At 39.0% G+C, this 21,647-nt stretch overlaps 2 protein-coding genes across 3 annotated transcripts in view; both read left to right on the forward strand.

Annotated features, from left to right (window-relative positions):
• map3k5 (mitogen-activated protein kinase kinase kinase 5) overlaps positions 1-11,188 on the forward strand; it is an 83,503-nt gene extending 72,315 nt beyond the window's left edge. The window contains exons 21-31 of one of the 2 annotated variants that reach the window (XR_006826655.1): positions 1,638-1,655; positions 2,167-2,344; positions 3,681-3,849; positions 3,938-4,123; positions 5,190-5,295; positions 5,754-5,997; positions 6,126-6,238; positions 7,390-7,505; positions 7,831-7,907; positions 9,139-9,254; positions 10,021-11,188. Coding sequence is in view for 1 of the 2 variants with exons in the window: in XM_046060007.1 (XP_045915963.1) it covers positions 1,638-1,655; positions 2,167-2,344; positions 3,681-3,849; positions 3,938-4,123; positions 5,190-5,295; positions 5,754-5,997; positions 6,126-6,238; positions 7,390-7,505; positions 7,831-7,907; positions 10,021-10,081 (1,268 nt within the window). In the remaining variant the exon portion in view is untranslated. The remainder of the gene's footprint in view (positions 1-1,637; positions 1,656-2,166; positions 2,345-3,680; positions 3,850-3,937; positions 4,124-5,189; positions 5,296-5,753; positions 5,998-6,125; positions 6,239-7,389; positions 7,506-7,830; positions 7,908-9,138; positions 9,255-10,020) is intronic. The other variant, XM_046060007.1, reaches the window with a different exon arrangement.
• A 1,669-nt stretch (positions 11,189-12,857) lies between these two features.
• lrp11 (low density lipoprotein receptor-related protein 11) lies at positions 12,858-21,323 on the forward strand. Its single transcript, XM_046060962.1, has 10 exons — positions 12,858-12,969; positions 13,499-14,150; positions 15,661-15,818; positions 17,039-17,180; positions 17,294-17,419; positions 17,540-17,743; positions 19,766-19,933; positions 20,029-20,085; positions 20,177-20,254; positions 20,365-21,323. The coding sequence occupies exons 2-10, from the start codon at positions 13,583-13,585 to the stop codon at positions 20,517-20,519; spliced, it is 1,656 nt and encodes a 551-aa protein (XP_045916918.1). The 5' UTR covers positions 12,858-12,969; positions 13,499-13,582; the 3' UTR covers positions 20,520-21,323.
• Positions 21,324-21,647: the final 324 nt, after the last annotated feature.

The raw sequence follows: 21,647 nt of genomic DNA on the forward strand, positions 1-21,647 counted from the left end.
CAAGGGGGGAACTGATGAATCAACTGAAGGCAGCTGGGACCACAGTTACAAAAGAAACGGTTGGTAACACACTACGCCGTCATGGATTGAAATCCTGCATCGCACGCAAGGTCCCCCTGCTCAAGAAGAAACATGTACAGGCCCGCATGAAGTTCGCCATTCACCACCTGGACGACTCAGAAGAGGCCTGGAAGAAGGTGATGTGGTCAGATGAGACCAAAATAGAACTTTTTGGCCTCAACGCAACTCGTCGTGTTTGGAGGGCAAAGAACACCGAGTACAACCCAAAGAACACCATCCCCACCGTCAAGCATGGTGGTGGCAACATCATGCTTTGGGGGTGCTTTTCAGCAAAGGGGACGGGACAACTCCATCGTATTGAGGGGAGGATGGACGCGGCCATGTATCGTGGAATTCTGGACCAACATCTCCTTCCCTCAGTGAGAGAGCTGAAGATGGGTCGAGGATGGGTTTTTCAGCACGACAACGACCCAAAGCAACAAAAGAGTGGCTGAAGAAGAAGCACATCAAGGTTCTGGAGTGGCCTAGCCAGTCTCCAGACCTGAATCCAATTGAAAATCTTTGGAGGGAGCTTAAAATTAGAGTTGCCAGGCGACAACCTCGGAACCTGAAAGATTTGGAGGCTGTCTGCAGGGAGGAGTGGGCCAACTTCCCTGCCGAAATGTGCACAAACCTTGTCACCAACTATAAAAAACGTTTGACATCTGTGCTGGCCAATAATGGCTTTTCTACAAAATATTAACATGCTGTTTGTCCAGGGGGGTCAAATACTTGTTTTTCCTCATCAGATGGTTATCAATTTTTATAAATTCATATGATGTGATTTTCTGGAATTTTCTTTGGGATTCTGTCTTTCACTGTTAGAATGTACATATGATTAAAATTATAGATTGTTGCATTCTTTGTAAGTGGGCAAACCTGCAAAATCAGCAAGGGGTCAAATACTTATTTCCCCCACTGTAGTTGGGGTTAATGGTCTCCGTAATGCTGAGAAGTACAGGACAATGACCCCAAACATACAGCGTAAGTCATTTAGAACAATCTTCAGCGTAAAGACGAACAAGGAGTCCTGGAAAATAATTCTATCTGGGATTACATGAACAGAGAGAAGCTACTGAGGCTGCCTAAATCCACAAAAAAAATGTTGGTAGTGCTCCAAGGTGTTTGGGCCAACCTGCCTGCCAAAATTATGTGCACGGGTACCAAGAAGAATTGATAGATCTTTCTTTTGTCATTCAGTGTGCATTTTGTTAATTGATAAATATAATCTATTAACGTGTGTGTGTGTGTGTGTGTGTGTGTGTGTGTGTGTGTGTGTGTGTGTGTGTGTACCTGCACATTATAGAATGGGTTGGTGTTCATCACGCAACCTGAACACACCCTTAATCTTTATTGTCTGGATTTGTCTCTAGTCTCAGTTCTCATTGGCTTTTCACCCTGCAGCAGTGGTGATGATATCATGTGCCCTGGCACCAGGACAAAAGATTCGAAAAAAGCTTCAAAGCTTGTGCCTCTCTGCATTCTTGGAAATGTTATTCTGCCAGTGTTAGTGGAAATCATGTTTGGTTATGTTCTCTGCTAACTACTGACACACATTTTATGTTTTTCCCCTACAGCTCTGTCACCAGGGTCAGGTGAGTTACTTCACTTTCTATTGTTCTTCTTCCTTCAGACATATTAACCACTAGAGGGAGTACTTTATAATGCGTACATCAGGTCCATGAAACATCTGCCTGCTTTGCTGAAGAGTATCATGGCTACGGTTTTCATTTTTTTTACCTGCCTCGCACGACTCTGCCCTTTCCAAGAACTCAAAATAGACATAGCACAACATGACTTCTTTCCAAATGCTTGAATGTCTTTCAAGCCCGGTTTCATAATGTATACAATAGCTGTAATTTGCTGCCAGATACATCAGATAAAGCTCTTCTCCCTAAACATGATGATGGAGTATAATCTGATTTTTCTTTGTGTCTTCTCTGAAAGGGAAGCCGATCTGCACTTTTACTAATTTCACCCTCTTGAAAGCTTTTCCTCTCTTTGTTGGGGAAGAACAACTCCTGCTTCTTAATTTGGTCTGCATCTGTGCTAGCTACAAAGCCATGTATCAGATTATTACAAGTATGAGCATGTTGTGTCCTTCAGAGTACCTCCGCAGTATATCCCTGCCAGTGCCGGTGGTGGTGGAGGACACGAGCAGCAGCAGTGAGTACGGCTCTGTCTCCCCTGACAACGACCTCAACACTGACCCCTTCATCTTCAAGCCTAGCGTCAAGTGCTACAGCGAGAGGGATGTCAAGGGGCCTAGGTCACTCTTCCTCAGGTAAAATGAGTGGGGCCGAGACCTGTTTTAAATAAGTGTCACGGTGGTCTTTTATTAATAATCTCTCATTTTGCTTCACCATAGGTTGACCATACTGTTTTAATTGTAGTATTGATAATTACATGACACACAATAAAATGTGGAACGAGATTATATGTACAGTATTTCTCAAACTGATCTTAAAGACCCACATTCTCATTAAAACACCCACATAGAAACACTAAGCATCTTTATTCAACACTACTTTTCCATGTTTACCATCCACTTAACACTATAGCTGGCACTATAATAAATGGCAAGCAACCATAGCAAGCAAACTAGTGTCTTGAAACATACAGTACATACATAGATAAGCTTCCTAGCTTTGCTAATGTCAGTTACACAAAGCTTTCCTTTCTTTATGCTTCTTTCTAAGTGGCAGTAAAAGTTAATAACGTGGTCCCAGCCGTGTCCGTACGGTTGCACTGCAGAATTTACAGGTTTCTGTGTTTTTTTCTGGACCCTATTTTACAGATAAATTCTTTATAGTTTAGATAGCTAAATGTTATTACAAAGATTTTGCTGACCTCCTGCTCCCAGACAGCCACAGCTTTTCCTGTCTCCCCTATTCACTTTCTTTGAGTGCGTGTGAAAGGGGGTGGGGAGCGGTTACTGCCGTTAATAGTAACAATACATTTTTAATTAGGGTTATTGGTTGCTTTGAAGCAATAATTTTTACATCCAATCAAAGCTAGGATGTTAACAAATAATTCTCAGCAGTGAAACTGAAACAAAAAGCACATGATAGGAATGCAAAACAGAAATAGAATAATACAATTGAAACACAAAACAATAACACAACAAAACTATTTTTGTATATAAATTGTGAATAAATATATAAAATAGCTTTTTCTTCAGAGGGTTAAGTTGAGAGATGGCTGGTTGTTAGACACACGCACAGACTGTAGCCATATCTGTATTTGATTTTTATTTACTTTTATCAAAAGCAACATTTTTTACATTTTGAGAAACAACAAGCATCAGTAAATTAAGAGATCTACGAGTAACAATAGATACTAGCAAGAGCAGCAATAATACTAGTTACAGCTATTGATGCATATGGCATCAATGGGATAGATACTTCCAGATTTATTTAGAATCAGCAGAAAAAGAGACACTGAATTGCATAGGATAGAAATTCATATTTGCCTACCTATCCTTTTGCATGTTGCCATGGGAAAGTCATATATTTTACATTTGTCACATATTCTGAGCTTTGTTTACAAACCATGTTGTGGGAAAACATGTTGTTGTTGTCCATGGGACCTGAATCCAAAATGTTTTCTTTTCTAATCAGCATTCCAGTGGAGAACTTTGAGGACCACAGTGCACCTCCGTCCCCTGATGAGAAGGATTCAGGCTTCTTTATGCTTCGGAAGGACAGCGAGAGACGAGCCACCCTACACCAAATCCTGACCGAGGACCGGAACAAGGTGGTGGCCAACCTGATGGAGGCCCTCACGCAGGTTGGTTATGGAAGCCACCATCGCGAACACCTCAGTCTTTCCTGTCATTGCCTCTATCCCCGTCTTACCCTCGCCCTCTCACCTCCAGGGCTCTGAGATAATGAAGCTGAAGCCTCAGCACATCTCCACCCTCGTGGTCAGTCTGGCTGACTTTGTTCGCATGGCAGACAGGAAAATCATCGCCAACACGCTGTCTCAACTCAAGCTGGAGCTGGACTTTGACAGCACTGCCATCAGCCAGCTGCAGGTTGTGCTGTTTGGCTTCCAAGATGCTGTAAGTATTAAACACTAAAACATTACTGAACCAAATAAATGACGCAGGGTCAAGAAAGAATTCATTGCCGTAAAGCTCAGCTACATTACATCTCACATCTCATCTTGTTGAGATTTTTAATTATTTACAATATATAATCCAAAATTCTGCATCTCATTGTTAAACAATTACATTTTTGACTAATTGTCTTTAGCTGAGTCTTTAGAGATAGCTTTTTTAGATTTCAACAGTAACAAAACCCAAGCTGTTACTTTCAGACCTTATTAGGTAATGAAATTCTTTCTTCTTTTTTGCACCTGTAACATGTGTATTATCCATCCCCCTTCTGCCATTTGTAGGCAGATGCTCCTATCCCTCTGCATAAACCATGGGCTCTGAACACTTTGATATAATTGTTGTCATTTTACATGAGCTGCAGAGAGCAGCAGGCTGCCATGTTGCCGCTCTTCCTGCACAGAGATCAGTCAGATAACTGTGGAATTCTTGTAACCTTTAAGTGAGGCGATAAAGGGGAGTCTGTCAGGCGTAATTGCACATTCTGTAAAAAGGCTGTTCTCCTCTCGCTTCCCAGAAAGATAGTAATGCAAATGAAATGGCACAAGAGCAAGTGGTTGTTTTCATATTTGTAAGGAGTGTTGCATAATCATGCAAGATCAAGCTCTGATGCCTCCTGTTGGTCATCAGTGCAAACAGTTTATAGTAGAAGAAGGAGAGTCATGCAGCTGGAAAGATTCATAGTCTATAGTCCATTAATTCAAATGTACAGTAATTAAGACTGAAATATCTGCAAAGATAATACGATGGTTTAATGGTCCCTTTGTGGACATTTGGTCATTGCAGCAGAAGAAACTGAAGTATAGAAAGAGTAGTAAAATGAAATATAAATTAGAAACTTAGAAATAAGTATCAACTATATTAAGTACAATTTCAAGAATGAAAATTGTGAAAACAAATTAATAAACAATTTAAGAGATATGAAACATGAATATAAAAATACATGAACAATATGAAATATTCAGAATGAAATTACAGTATTTACAGTGTGTGAAATTCTGCACATCTCCAGGTGAACAAAGTGCTGCGAAACCACAACATCAAGCCTCACTGGATGTTCGCTCTGGACAATATCATCCGCAAAGCTGTGCAGACGGCCATCACAATCCTGGTTCCAGGTAAAGTCATCGGTGTCTCTAAATAAGTAATGAGTGTTTATGCTGGATGGAAAAAAAAACCTGTTGCAGCATTTAGATCATGGATCAAAACTCTCTACTGATACCATCATAATATCACTGATTAAGTGATGATTTATTATATTGAATAATCAGTCAGATTCATTGATCTTTTAGTCTGTAAAATAGCAGAAAAAAAGACAGCCACAACCAGCTCTTCAAACTGCTTAGTTAATATTAAACAGAGAAAAGCAGCATGTATCTCAATTTTCTGTTGATCAACTATTTAATCAACTTCAAATACTACTATAATATAAATAAAAAATCTATACATACTTGTCTGGAATCAATGATACACTGTATTTCCATAACAAATACATAATCAAACCAACTGCATCCAATCCATCTTATTGATCGCCACTGATTAAATCACTAAAGTAAAGTCTTGTATCTGTGTTCAGAGCTGAGGCCTCACTTCAGTCTGGCATCAGAAAGTGACCCGGCCGACCAGGACGACGATGACGACGATGCTGAGCCAGAGAGAAGCTCCACCCACCAGAGCCGGGTGACTCCTGTGGCAACTCACGACGACACCGTGGTCACCTCAGGAGTCAGCACGCTCAGCTCTACCGTCTCACACGAGTCCCATAATGTACAGCGCTCCGTGAGCATGGAACTGGGTCGGATGAAGCTGGAGACCAACAGGTAGCCATGAACATTTACTGTGACTTGACACATTAGAGCCGCATGGGATCTCTTCAGCTTTCATTTGTACAGCTTTCACGTGTTTAATTTTATTAATTATTGCAATTATCTGACTTGTTTGACTCCAGGCTGCTGGAACAGCTGCTGGAGAAGGAGAGAGAGTATCAGGCCATCCTGCAACAAGTGCTGGAAGAAAGAGAGCAGGAGATCAGACTACTGAGGCTGCGATCTGAGCTCACAGGTCTGTACCTTTAATCTAATTTACCTTTTTACACTTCTGCTACTAATACGAGTCTGCCTTTAGACTTTACAACTAGTTGTGACTCATTGAAGAGACTCCACTTTCCATTCACAACTCATCTGAAATAAGTAAATCACAGGGTAAATAAAAGTGCAGAGAAATACACTGATTAGCCATAACGTTATGACCATCTGCAGGTCATAAGGTAGGTCTCTCTTTTGCTGTCAAATCTGCCTTGACCCATTGAGGCATGGACTCCACGGTGATGCACTGTGTGTTCTGACACCTTTTCTATCAGAACCAGCATCAACATTTTCAACTATTTGACCTACAGTAGCTCGTCTGTTGGATTGGACCACACAAGCCAGCCTTCGCTCCCCACATGCATCACTGAGCCCTGGTCGTCCATGACCTTGTCGCTGGTTGACTGCAGTCGTCTAGCCATCACAATTAGGCCCTTGTCGCTCAAATCCTTACACCTGCCCATTTTTCCTGCCTCTAACACATCAACGCTGAGAAAACAATTTTCACCTGCTGCTTAATATATCCCACCTACAGACAGGTGCCATGATAACGAGATAATCCATGTTATTCACCCCTCCTGTAAGTGGTCATAAAGTTATGGCTGATCGGTGTAACGTTATATTTACGATTCACGGATGTTGCATCAGATTTGTTTCTCTCTGAATAATTTATGCAAGTTGTGACATGAACAAAGCAAAACAAAGCTTTCTCACCACCACTGGAGGTGCAAATTGTGTGACTTTTAATTCTAATTTGCTGATCTGATCTGAGATGTCAATGTCTGTGATGATATTGCGGTGTCTCCTTGAACAGACAAACTCTTGTGCAAACATTTTACAGCACCTTTCAAAGTAAATATGCGCTACCTTTTTTTTTGCATTGAGTACTGTTACGTTTAATACTTTTAATTACATTCTCCTGATTATACTTGCATATTTTTACTTAGGTAAACATTTTTTATGCAGAATATTTACTTGTAAAAGATTATTTTAACAGTTTGGCATTAGTACTTTTACTTAAGTAGAGGATCTGTATACTTCTTGCACCTGCAGCACTCAGTATATTTCTTGTGCAAATACTGTGAGAATGGGCCCAGTGTGTCTAAAAGAGTCTGTATTCTCTGGCAGACGTCCCCACATCATCAGATAGTCAAGAGGAACAGACTATTCAACATGCAGAGAGCCATGAAGATCTGACCAGCTGGCTGCGGCTTTATGGTGCTGACCAGGACTCCATAGACACAGTGAGTCCCCACAGCACCAGATTATACAGTGCACACTTCAGAGTTTGAGATATTAGAGCTGGTGTCTGTCGTTCCGTGATGTGCTGTCTTCATATTTCCATGTTGAAGAGGAAGACTTTTTTTTATTTTTTTTTAAAGCCATTTATAAAACAATGTTACTAGCTAGATTAAACCATAAAACAAGACAGTAAAAAGAATTGTATTGTTCCAAAGAACAGCAGGTAACCTAAGAACTAGTTTTTCTTGAATATCATATAACTATATGGTTTGTTTAAGTAGAGGATTTTGACCCCGAGTCCTGATTTCATCCATTTTGTATCTCTAGATACTGAATGAGGAATACACGTTGAACGACATCCTCCATGATGTAACAAGAGACGATCTGAAGAGTTTAAGACTGAGGTAGTAAAACCTTTTTATATGGTCTTTTCAAGAGGATTGGTAACAGTTTCACTTCTCTATTCGCTATTTAGTCCCTAAAAAACATGCTGACACGTATACTAAAAAGCACTGCAGCTCTCTAAATACCACAAACACAGAAGAAAAGCAGTGACAACTCCGTTTGTTACATAATGGAGTTTGTATTCATGTATCATCCTTTTCTTACTTTAGGTTTGCACTGGACAGCTCAGCACTTTAGTGGCTCATAGTGACATCAAGAGCTTTCATTTTCAAATTTGACTTAGTTCATCAGAAATCCTATGGTGGTGTTTATACACAAAAGTGTTGTTTCCTTTGTTAGGACTTAGAAAGTAGTGAAACTGTACTCAGAGGTTTTGAAATTGTTTTAACATTTCTGTTCTGGATGTAGTTTTACAAACCTAAATTTGCTCAGGAGTTGACACAGCCCCGAGAGGTGTGGTTGATTGATCAAACCCTGGACAAAAAGCAAGTCAGGTACCATTACTGTCGCATTTTAAGCAAATACAAGATTTTAAGTTTTGCAAACTTTATTGATTTTCATTATGTAAAGCTTGTATTTAAATGTTTAAATGGACTCTGTAAGTACATTAAGAGACTACAGAGCAGCAGCAGATCCACCAGAGTAGCTTCAAGTGGCAAATGTAAAGTTTCTTTTAAAATAGAGGCCAAGTCCTGGTTGGTTCAGCAACAAACTTGTACTCACGTCTCGTCTATTGTAGTTACTGTTAAATGTTTTTCATTGCATTTTGATATACTAATTTTACATCCTTTTATCTTGTGTTGTAATGGATTGTATTATACTGTTATTCTTTCTTTTTTCATCACTGTTAATGCTTTATTTCTTTAAAAGCCCTTCTAGGAACGGCTGTTGTAAATTGCTAAAAACACAAACGGTACACACATTGGATTGCTGTTTTCAGTTTATCTATGCTAGATGTATCGGCCCCTAATAAAATAAACCATAAATAAGTTGTCACATCACATCTGTAAACATGTGTATTAGCTGCCTTTATACTATTGCTGCTGCTACTACTACAGTTTTCATCTCCTTTTTAACTTATCCAATGTGATGCAGCATGTCGGCTCATAGAATATTATGTTCACACAACATTGAAACACTATTTTTTAACAAAAAACGTTATCGACACAAACTCTTGAAGAAGACATTAATGTAGTATTTGTACATTTCTGCTTTTTCTCTGCCCCCCAGTGGTAGTATCTAAAAAGACGTGGTGGCAGACAGCAACATGCAGTGATTTGTTCTCCAGGGTATCTGCGGGTCTTCAAAAGAATTTAAAATACTTTCGTCTTAGAAAGTATTAAAATGTAATTTATTAAAAGGCTTTTTATTTTCTTTGCTGCTGTCTGAATTTTTTGTTCTGGGTTGCGGGTGTTCAAGAGATACTATACACTTAATACATAAATTACAAGCGAGTTTGGTACGACAGTGGATTGTGTGCACAGGAGGCTGGTTTTTTTGGGATGACCTTTAGCAGGCATGGTCACTACTGTTAGCTACAGTAGCTAGGAAGCTCATTGACTGGGCAAGTGTCAATTTTAGCATAAACTTAAATGAATTTATCATTTTAAATGAACCCATCCATCCATTTTTACTGCTTATGCTGGCCCAGTTTGCATTTTATTAATTATATCATTAGGCATTATTGTCAAATACTGCTGGGAAGTAGTGAATAAATGTGAAATGAACATAAATTATTCTATCCTGCTTTAATACTATTGTACCATGTTCACTTTGAAACAGGAATTAAATTTCATTCTATGTGGTATTAAAATGGTCTTTAAAAGTCTACAGAAACCTTGTTCTCTGTATTTTGTAAAAAAAAAAAAAAAAACTTGCTTCTTGCAACATTAATTGACAGATAATGATGATGTGAGTATAAACATATAGGAAGGTTTTTCTAATTCTCAGGACAAGAGACACAATGAAAAATATGTTAGAATGTTAATATGGGTAATTATTGACAGTAGAAAATATTGTAAAGCTGAGTATTTTGTGCTTGTCACATACAAGCGGTAGCATCCTGTTCATTGGATATTGTAACCTTATAGTCTTTTCTCTCTGTCTTGCTAGAGGTGGGATCCTGTGTAAACTATGGAAGGCCATAACAGACTACAGGCAGAAGCCAACCTGAGGCCTTAAGTGGCAACAACCACTCAGAAGCCAGGACCTTTGTCCCAACAACTCAGTATTCTCCTCTTTACCTCAGTATTTATAAGAGCAAGACTTTTAGGAGAAGACCCTGTGGTTGTCGTGTGCACAGAGCAGCTTTCCACCCACGCAAGAAACTCTTTGATTGGTCTTGTCAGAGTATTTTGATAATATTTGGGTCACTTTGAAAGCAACAATTACTGAGAGGTGCCACTAGTTTTGCTATGTCTGATGGAGATTACTCAGCTTTTTGTTACAGGTGCGTTGGAAATGGCAATTGGTGGGAAAATCTATTGTTAAAATCTTGAAAACTGTCATTTTTTCCTGTCTTTACAAGATGTAACGTTTACAAAACTGGAAACTGATTGTTTTCTAACACAAGCCTGAGATACAAAATACTACATTCAAAATCATCTGTACTAATGTTTTTATCATAGGCATCTGATCACTACTTTATTTAAATGTATTTTTAATTTAATTGTTATGGTAATCTGAAGGATGCCAGTGCATGTCCTGTTTTTATTTTATTTTTTATCCTTACTGATACTTATTTAAATTGCTTTTTCACTTTTCCTTTTATAACACAAGTCTACCTTTTTATTTTTCAGAATCTTGTAAATATTACAAACATATAGTTGTAGAATCATATGTGAATGACATTTATGTACTTAAAAAATACATTGATAAACATCTCCATGTGGATTGGACCAAGTCTATAATGAACACATTTGAAAAATGAATTGTAAAGTATTGTATACTCTGGTGTCACACATCACACAAGATAATATTCAGTTAGTAATTAATATAATTAATTTGCTCTGTTTTAATTGTTGTACACTGACAAAACCGTGCTTATCTTGCTTGTGTATATATCATTATATCAGATGTATGTTGTAATGAAAAATCTGAAACAAATTTCATACGGAAGAGCCTTTACCTTTTTTATTATTATTTTAAAACAGATGTCAGAAATGGGGAAAATAATCATGAGCAGTGTGTCTGTTTTGTTCCGTATCTACTCAGTTATTCAAGATCTTTGTGTCATATTGTTAAAAATAAAACTTTTTATCTTGAAACTGTGAAAAAAAAATGTGCTAGAAATATTCTGTTACAGATGTGATTGAATATAGTTCAGTAAGTAGATTTTTATAGAAAGAATAGACTGGTATGTACAGTGGTTCTTAGGAAATCTACTCAAGGAGAAAGGTTACAGTTCTACTTTATATAAAACATAATATGCTGTTTTTTAACAATAATAATATTGTCCATGTGCATTTTAAAGGTAAAAAGGTAACCTTTAGTAAATACAAAAGATTATACAAGGTACAAGGTAGGTTTATTTGTCACATTACGATAGGTTGTAAAGTATAAATTAAGTTTGAGTTTAACTCCCTTCTGCATCGTAGCAGACAATATACAGTAATACAAAAGCAATCATAAAAATGGTAAACAGAAATAAACTATCATCACTGGAGCAGTGCTGAGGTTGAATTAGAGTTTAAGAGTCTGATAGCTTGGGGGGAAAAGCTGCTCAGCAGTCTGGTGGTGTGGCAGCAGAAACTTCTGTATCTCTTCCCAGAAGGCAGCAGGGTGAACAGGCTGTGGCTGGGTGGGTACTGTCCTTTGGGCTCTGCATAGGCACCTCACCTCACCGATATCACTGATGCTAGGGAGATGGGTACCAAAGATCTTCTAAGCAGTTTTAATCGCCCGCTGCAGAGCCCTGCTGTCCTGGGCCGCGCACATCCCGTGCCAGTTTGTGATGTTTCCAGTCAGGATGCTTTCTATTGCTCCTCTGTAAAAGCTGACAAGACCTTGGTGTGGGAATTTAGCCTTCTTAAGCTTCCTTAAGAAATACTTTTTGAGCTTTCTTCACTAGCGTGGAGAGGTGAGATGACCATGTCAGGTTCTCTGTGATGTTTCTGAGATTCTTAGGAACCTGAAGCTATTCACCTGCTCCACCACAGCTCCACTGATGTAGACAGGAATGTGTGTCTTTATCTCCTTTTTCCTAAAATCCTTGATCAACTCCTTAGTTTTGCTGGCGTTGAGTAGCAGGATGTTCTCTATGCACCACTCTGTAAGATTATTCATTTTCCTCCTGATATGAAGTCTCATGTATATGTCAATACTAAAGTTTCAGAGTCAGCGACAGCTGGTGTCATCCCAGAGGTTGTCTCTGCACAAATACAGTATTGGGCTAGTCACATTTATTTGTAGCGCACAAAGCGTAACAACAAAGTTACAAAGGGAACTGGCAGTTAAATTAATACAAAAATAAAATTGGAAAAAACAATAATTTAATCAGAATCAAAAAGAGGTTTATTCATATTCTATGGTCATAGGCGCTAAACAGACATAAACAAAAGTAAAATGTAATATGAAAACAACAACAAAACAATGGATAAGACATGTTGGACATAAAATGGTGTGCTGGCATTAATAAAAAGCTTTTCATATATATATATATATATATATGAAAAGCTAACATAGACACAGACACAGTGCCTCAAAATATTACAGTAAATAAATATTACAATAAAAATGCAAAAAATGACCCAAGGGCTACAACAAAATAAACTGAACACAAACTATTAAAAAGCTAAAATGGTAAAATATTAAATAAATGCACACTGGGCCTTTTATGAAAGCAAACACCAGGAGGCAAGAGAGAGAGAGCTAGATAAAGAGCACCCTGTCTGATCAGAAACTGAGGAAGACATTAATGTACAGACTCACCAGATTTTGATTCATTCTCAGACCAGAATAAAATGCAACATCAACTTGGAGAAAATAGTGTCAGCACTATAGAGGCAGCGAGATATGTCAGTGCATGTCACAGCCTGAGAAACGACCAGCAACGCAGCTGCAGTAAGTCTGCTCACAACTTACTCTGTCTCTACTTTTACTCTTCTGCTTCATGGGATTGTTTGTTAGTTGTAATTTTTCACATTTGATACTTGATTACTGATGATTTTTATTAATATATTTTTGTTTCTTTATTGATCCTAAACAAACACAAAGTTACTTCTACATACTACTGACATATGGCACACACACACACACACACAGTTTACTATTTTATTTAATTTTTTTCATTTTTATTTAAAATATTTTTTCTCATCTTATTATTGAATTTTAATCCTTGAAGCTTTGGCAATATTGTTCTTCTGACGTTAATGTCAATAAAGCACACTGAAAGTGAAAATCAAAGAGGGCTTCCTGAGCAGCTCTCAGCTTGCCATATTTATTCATCATTATGACGTCAGCGGTTTTTTTGCTCAGCAGCCAAGTCTTCCTCCTCTCGCAAACCTTTACCTCTTTCCCTCATGATTTACAGACGAATATTATGTAAAACGGCGTGATTTACATGAGTATCACCGAGATATATTTAATGTAGGAAGGGCATCATTGTTGAGAGGACCCTCATGCGTCGGGGACCAGTCGGAGGCAGAGGGAGACGCCGTATTGCTGCGTGACCAACATGGCTCTTCCTCAGCATCCCCAGCTGCAGCTGCTCGCTTGTGTTGTGCTTCTCAGCGCAGTCCAACATATCGACACTCGCTCTTCGCCAATATCGGACCTGAAATCCAAAATATCAGGGGTGGAGGAGCTCTTGGAGGAATTCCGCAAGCAGCTCCAGCAGGATCAGGCGTACAAAGTGGGCGATGTGATTGACTCCTGTGTGGGCGACTTCACCGCCGTCGGGGAGCGCATCATCCGGGCCAAAGCCTCCATCGAGCAGGGGGCCACCTTCCTGTTGGCCCCGGACAGGGTGTACACCTGGAAGGACTGTCTGCACGCCTGCTGCTCCCAGCCTCACTGCACCGTGGCGGTGGTCCAGGAGGACCCGAGGCAGCCCGGAGACAGTCTCAGCTGCTACCTGTTCAACTGCACCTACAGGAATAAAAATGTCTGCTCCTTCGCACCACAGCAGGGCTTCACCACGTACAGCCGGGCTCTCAACACGACGCAGGGACACCTCGCTGTTTCATCCGGCGGTTCAGCCAGGAGGCCCGGGGAAGAGCATCCTGATGGGGATGATGCGCAAGGTAGGGGGTGCTGGCACAAATCACAGGCCCATCAGTTTCACAACAACCTGAAAATAACAAGTATTGGTGCAATTGATTGATCATGACATAGAGAAGGGTCCTTGCAAGAAACTGCAGGGATCCTTGAGTCATCAATTTGCTGTATTGTTCTCTAATTAAAGATGGATTAACTAGTGTATAAGTATTACATAACCAGGCCAACATGCCCGTTAGTTGTTATGGTCTGCTTAAATAATGATTAAGTCCTAAATAGCCATGTGTGGAGCCCTGAGTGTTATTCAACTCAAACACATTAACATATAACTGAGGAATGTCGTCATGGGCACAATGTAGGCCTAAAGGTTTCAGTAATTCTTTTTTTACTTAATTAACATGCACATTATATAGAAAAATGACTTGACATTTGTTTGTGATGGTAAATGAATGCAAGCACACCAGAGAAATACAAAGATAATACATGTGGTGGCTCATGTTGGTTACTAGAAAGTTAGTTAATCATTTATTAGCATGCTCTTTTTCTACTGCAGTAAACAAAAAAAAGCAGCAGTAAGCGATGAACTGCGATGTTATACTCTGTGTATCAATATGCATTTATTTATCATTTAAGGCCATATTGGAAAGGATTATGCAATATTTACTCCTATGTATTTATAGTACAGAAATGAGCAGAGTGAGGTAAAGGTTTGGGCAAAGTTTGGTGCATAAAACTTTATTGGCCTAAGAAAACTTTATCATGATATTAGCTTATATTTAGAAAACATATATCTCAACACGTTATGGTGAGCCTCTAGCAACTGCTGCTTGTCTTGATAAAGCAGGTAGGGTGGGTTAATGATTTGCCTTTTATGTTGTAACAGTGCATAAATAGACCAGGACACTGAGACCAGCAGCAAGTGTTTTTATCTCCTTGATTTATTTACAATTTATTTGCAAGAAAGTGGACATATTACTGCAATTACAGAAATGGTGAAATAAAAAGTGCAGAGCTTAAACCATTAGTCAACTATTTCAGAAGTCAGAATCAGCTTTATTTGCCATGTATGTGTACACATACGGAGAATTTGACTCTGGATTGTACAATGCTCGCAATGTGTTTACTTATACAATAATACAATAACACAATAATACAGTAATAAAATCAAACACAGGCTACATTATATAGGGAACACATATATACACACTATAAACAAAACAGTCAGATTGAGACAATATAGCAATATATTTAGTTTTGATAATCAAATAATCATTTAAGCAATTTTTAAGGAACAATACAGAATATTCATTTGTTTCAGCTTTTCAAAAGTGTGGATTATGTGTTATTTTAAAGTTTTATATCATTCATAACTGAAAATTTTTGGGTTTTGGATTGTTAGTCAGACAAAACAAGAAATCTGAAGACGTCAAATTTGGTTTTAGGAGACTGTCACATTTTCTGACATTTTATAGACCAAACGAATACTGGATTGCACATCCTCTATATTAGCATGGTTTTCCTGTTTTGATTCTGCAGAGGTGGATGAGCCTCCTCGTAGTGACGCTGGACAGGATGTGGTGATCCAGCTGCCAACAGATTGGGCTGTCCTGGATGGGAGGGACAGTGTGGACGACCATTTGATCAGCAACTATGAATGGACTCTCGTCAGGGGAGACACAGCCATCAATATGAAGGTCAGTGTTTACTTTCTAGTCTATTCAGTGAATGCAAATAGTCAAGTCATCTTGCAGTAAAATGACTGTATACAGTTTAATTGGGTCCTCCATGTGAGACTGAAAGCCTGAAAACAACTAAAAACCAGTGAAGGAAACACAGAGTGAAGAAACTATAATATTGTTCTCTCCGTTTGGTGATCATATGATTTTAACATTTGAATATGCAGTATGAATAGTCACAGTCACAATCACCCTCACAGACAGACAGGCCAGTGTCAAATTGCATGTTTGTATAAGTTAAGTCAACAGGGTGGCTTGTACCCAGAGCTGCATACTATCTTGCTGCACCAACAGAGATAAGAGATTATTACGTCTAAAACCTGCTCTAAGGACAGCTGGAGTGTTAGAGCCTGTCCTCTGTTCACAGCCTTTTGTGAAGCTTATGGTACAATAGGTCCTACCTATTATAAAGACTCACACTTTAATCTGTGGTCAATTTCCACCATGTTCTCCCTTCAACAGAAGTGAAAACACTTGCCAGCAAGCTCTGTGGATTATCCTATCTAACTAAGACGTTGTTTTTTCCTTCAGACGACAAGGTTTATCAATTTTGTTTATTTTAATATCAGGACTGTGTTTTAGCAATATTGGATTTTAAATTATTTTTTGCATCAACGTAAAGAAGTACTTTGAATTTTCAGGTATTTCATTAGCTGGATTACCCAAAAAAGATATTCCTGCCTGTTTATTTTATACATTACCAGTCTCTCAACATATTTTCCATAAAATGTAACATATATTGTAATTTAAAATTACATATACTGTGAAAGAGGATTTAATTCACATTTCAAATGTAACTTTTTAGTAGTTTTTAGCCTTTATTGGACAGACAATAGAAAGATGAGGGGAGAGAGAAAAATGCCATCCAGAACCAAACCCGGGATGTTGCAGTTTTGGGTCAGCACCCTAAACCCCTTAGGCAACCAGGGCACCCCAGAATTGAGAACCACAAAGAAAAATTCTTTTACCTCCATCTTGAGGATATATATATCTGCATCACTGCATACTAGTAGGGGCGTGCAAGAGGGTTAATAGGTATTTTTGAACTGACTGAAGCTGTTATGTAAATATAAAAAATATTTTCCTAAGCCAGAAAAGTTGTATTTGCAAGAAATATTAGACCATTAGATCTCAATCTGTGCACATGTGATGAATCAGAATTGTTTTATGTGTTGAAGGCGACTCATCCAGGGCTACTGAAGATCAGTGGTCTCCAGGAGGGTGTATACACCTTCCAGATGACTGTCACTGACACAGCCGGCCAGAAGAGTTCTGACAACGTCTCTGTGACTGTGCTGGCACCAAAACACCAAGCAGAAGGTGATCATTTAATTTCTAAGAGATACACCATTTTCAAATTATTAATAGCTGGGTTTTGTGGTTACATTGCAAGACTGTTACAAGATGTTTAGTTATACCTTCTGTGTCCACAGTGTGTACAGGTCACTGCTCAAACTACCAGTTCAAGTGTGATGACGGTTGCTGTATTGACATCACCTACGCCTGTGATGGGAAGCAACACTGTCCAGACCGCTCCGATGAAGACTTCTGCCCAAACTGTAAGAAACTCTTTGTCTCTCGCAGTATTCTATTAACTCCTGCATTATCTGGATCAGTTAAAGGAATGCAATAATGAAGGACCTCCCCACCATTTATTTGTTTTTCTGTGATTTCTTTAGTTGACAGCAGCAGGAAGTCAGTGACCCACCCTGCTGATCAGTCAAGCCCTCATCGGCCTGTAGCCCAGACCGAGGAGGCTGATGATGGTCCCATGCTCCAGACTGGGCCCAGAAAGACCATAGAGAACACCATACCACCTCAAGACAGGAGCAAGGCCACCCCTCCACAAAGTCCCAGTCAGCAGGAGGCTCCAGTCAGTCAAGGTAAGATTGCGTTTACGTTTGAAGTGCTTTATGCACACTCAAATTGTGTAACATCTCTTGCTTTATCTCTCTTTGGCCATACAACAACGATGTAATTTGAACTTAAAGGGCATCTGTAACTGCACCAAAACACCAGAAATTGTAGCTCCTCGGTGTGGTGTGATACAAACTATTGTGGTCTTTCCAAACACATGGTTGGATGGGAATCCACAAACATTTATTTTACTTTAGCTGTACCCGTTCAAATGTTCGCTTCACAATATGATCCACCATTGTGGTGTAATTAGTGCAGTATCCCTTTGTATGGAGGCAGATAGGGTTTTTAGTGTGTATCTGGACATAAGAGCAGATGGAGCCCCTGTAGGCAGCCATTGAGTCATAGCACTGCGCTCAAAATGCTGGCAAAGCCACAGGGCCACTCTGCATTCCCTGGGAAAGCAGCCCTTTGCCTGCATCCCCTCTGAGTGCTGGAACAAAGCGCCTCTGTCCCCTCTGCCATCTGATCCCTGAATCAGGCTGACCAAAAGAGCTTCTTCCTGCATTGGTATTTTACCGCAGGTATTATGTGGGTGAGGTGCATTCTCAGGAGTCTTTTCTTCATTTTACGGATGCTCAGTCTAATTACTACATTTTTATCTTATTGTGTTGGAGAGAGAGCACATACATCAAGTGAAATAGTAAACAGCATCCAGCTCACATGGAGCATTAAGCATTAGCATTTATTTTAAGTCATGTTTCTGGCCACCTGCCAAATGTATGTCCAATATTCACTCTCCTTTAGCTCTGTTTTGAACTCGTGAGTAAAAAGTTTTTGGCTCGCGAGCTAAAAGAAGCTAACATGTTCCATAGAGCTGAGAGAGCTGCGGAGTTCGTGATAATTCTCTTTGGGTTTGTCATTAGCGACCGCTTTCACCTTACATGTAGACATATCTTCCATTGTCAATATTACAATTAATTTTTCAGATTTTAAATTGAAATTTTGACTAATTAATAAATGATTAAGTCTATAAAAAATCTAACAATTGAGGAATGCCCATCACATTTATCCAGAGCCCAAGGCGACGTCTTCAGATTGCTTGTTTTAACACAAAGCTTGTGCAGTGCAGCAGTTAATCCTCACATCTGAGCAGCTGGATGATAATGAACTGCTTAAAAAAAAAGTAGTTGTCAATTTTTAGTAGAATTTCTCAGGTTCAACTAATATATAAGATCAATCAACTATTCGATTCAAAAAACTTACACGCAAGAAGATAAAGGTGAGACCGACTGGGAAATTGCCCGCCTAAAGACACAAAAACAGACACAAGGTTTAAATTACTCCAATATAAATGGCTCATTAGAATGCTTATGACCCGAGTTAAAGGACATCGTATATCCGTTAATATTCCAGACATATGCTCCAAATGCTTTGATGAGAAGAGTAGTTCACTTCACTGTTTATGGGAATGGCAAGAATTCTGGAAGAATGTTATCCAGTGTCTGTATGAGATTATGAATAGAAAGTTCCTTAAAATGCCAAACTGCGTGTGCTTGGTATATATCCCGAGGGCTTTGTTTGAACATCAAAGTAGACAAAATTTCTGGATTTTTGACTGCTTCAAGTCAGGAGTGTGACAGCCCTCTTTTGGAAAAGTATGAAGGCCCCATCATTAAGAATGTGAACAGAAGAACTCGCAGCTTGTATTGGACTGGAAAGACTAACTTACATTGCTAAAGAAAAGCAGGAGGAATTTACTCAAATTTGAAAACCATACATCAACGATTGTAGGAGGACACATATTGGGTAAAAGGAAAGAGTAGACAATAAGTAGATATGCAAGATGTGCATGGTAGTGATATGTGAGAAATCTGCGCCCTGTGTTGTTTGTGGGGTTAGTGTTGTTAGATGTTGTTTTGAACTAAGGTTGTGGATGTTCAAACACAAAATACAATAAAAAACTAATCGTTTCAGTCCCTCCATGTAAGGATCTCTAAGTGAATAAGAAGTTAATTGTGTCTGACTCTTCCTCTGTCTCTCTGTAGATCCATGTGCTGCAGCTCCAGTTGTAGGACCCTGTAAAGGCACCTTCCCACGTTGGTACTATGACCAAAATGCGGGAGAATGCAAACACTTCCTGTATGGCGGTTGCCAGGGCAACCATAACAACTTCCTCCAGGAATCTGACTGTGTCAGTGAATGTATACAAAAAAGTGAGAATCTACTTCTTGTCCATATATTCTTTTTACCTAATTTTGTAACTGCAACAACTTAAAATTACTATAATTTAATGGAAATATATTTTTAGGTCCAGCTTTCAAACCAGCAACTGTGGCTCCCCCGATCACCAAACAAACTGAGATAGGTAAAGCTAAAGGACATTTCAGTAAACCTTTATTGACATACTAGTAACTAAATGTATCCAAATATATAATGTATTTGTATTTGTCTTAAAGCTGCCCCTAAAGCTGAGACTGACGTCCCTGTCTCCAAACCATTTCCAGTAATGGGAGGGCATCCAGGACCAGAGTCAGGTGAGGCCCAACATGATGGTTTTTGGTTTATATGATTTTTGTCACTCCTTCTTTGTTGTGTCATTTTCTGCTGTACTAATGTCCTATATGGCCTCTGTTACCTCCTGCAGGTGCAATCCTTCCTCTGGCCCTCGGCCTCATCATCACTGCTCTGCTGCTGCTCATGATCGGCTGTCGTCTCAGACTTGTCCGTCACAAGATGAAGAAAGCCCGACCCCTAACCACAGAGGAGTCAGATTACCTCATCAACGGCATGTACCTGTAGCCAATCAGACAGAGGCAGCAAATACAAGAGCGCCGAGATCAGAGAGAGAGGTGTCGTCACCAGAGCCTGAGATAGGACTTTTTGAATATCCATTCTGTTTCTAGCTGCATGATGTCTCTAATTTGTCCTCACATCAGTTTGGAAACATCCCAGCTCTCTACTCTCTCTCATGAACGTTTCTGAACACCCCCACAATGAACCCCTCTGACTGGAAAATCTGCTGCTGACACATATTCAGATGCTTGTGATTTCATATTTATGTTGTCTTAGGAAAGTCTGATTGTGAATCCACAATGAGAGTCAACATTCCCAGTTCAACACTGATATACAGCTGTCTATAGTTCACCCAATGACTTCTGGGATACGTGCAGTACAAGAGGCTATTTTGTCCCTGTTATTAAAAAATAATTTTATTCCTAAAATGCTACTTTCTTTGACATCAAATTTTATTTTTACTTGAGATGTATTTCCCAGACTAGTGCAGCACACAGATTTGCTGTATTTCTGCCACTGGGTGACACTAATGCACCATTTGTGCTGTAGATTTTACCTAAGTTAACTTACCTAAAGGGCAGAAATGTAACACACTGGAGTGCCTGTTAGTGCACTTTTTTTGACTTATTAGGAATCAACAACTTATTCTTAAAGTGTCTCACAATCATATAAAGCCATAGCAAGTTGTATTCCTGTCTTAAGTTTGTTGCGTTTTTCTTTACTAATCAAACTTATGTGGAGTATGTACTATATTTGCATTGGTGTATTCCCTTAAAGTGCTGTCTTTCGTGTGAGATATTAAAATTTATATCAAAAACACAGGTGTGATCTATTGACAAAGTAACGTACATAATTGTAATACATGATATATATATATATATAGAGAGAGAGAGAGATATTACACATACTCACACACACACACACACAATACCGGGTTTTTATTTGCTTAAATCAGTGATCTCTCCCTGCCTATATTTGGGACAGGCAATTACTTCATTTACCATGCCGGTAAATCTGAATGAATTATAATGTGTTGCTCATTGTTTCCATAAAGTGAACTAAATGATTTAATTGTGGATGATCTAACATGTCCATATTGACAAAAGTTTAAACATTTATATTGGTATGTGCAAG

Source organism: Micropterus dolomieu, linkage group LG10 (assembly GCF_021292245.1).
Source record: "Micropterus dolomieu isolate WLL.071019.BEF.003 ecotype Adirondacks linkage group LG10, ASM2129224v1, whole genome shotgun sequence".
Taxonomy (NCBI): Eukaryota; Metazoa; Chordata; class Actinopteri; order Centrarchiformes; family Centrarchidae; genus Micropterus; species Micropterus dolomieu.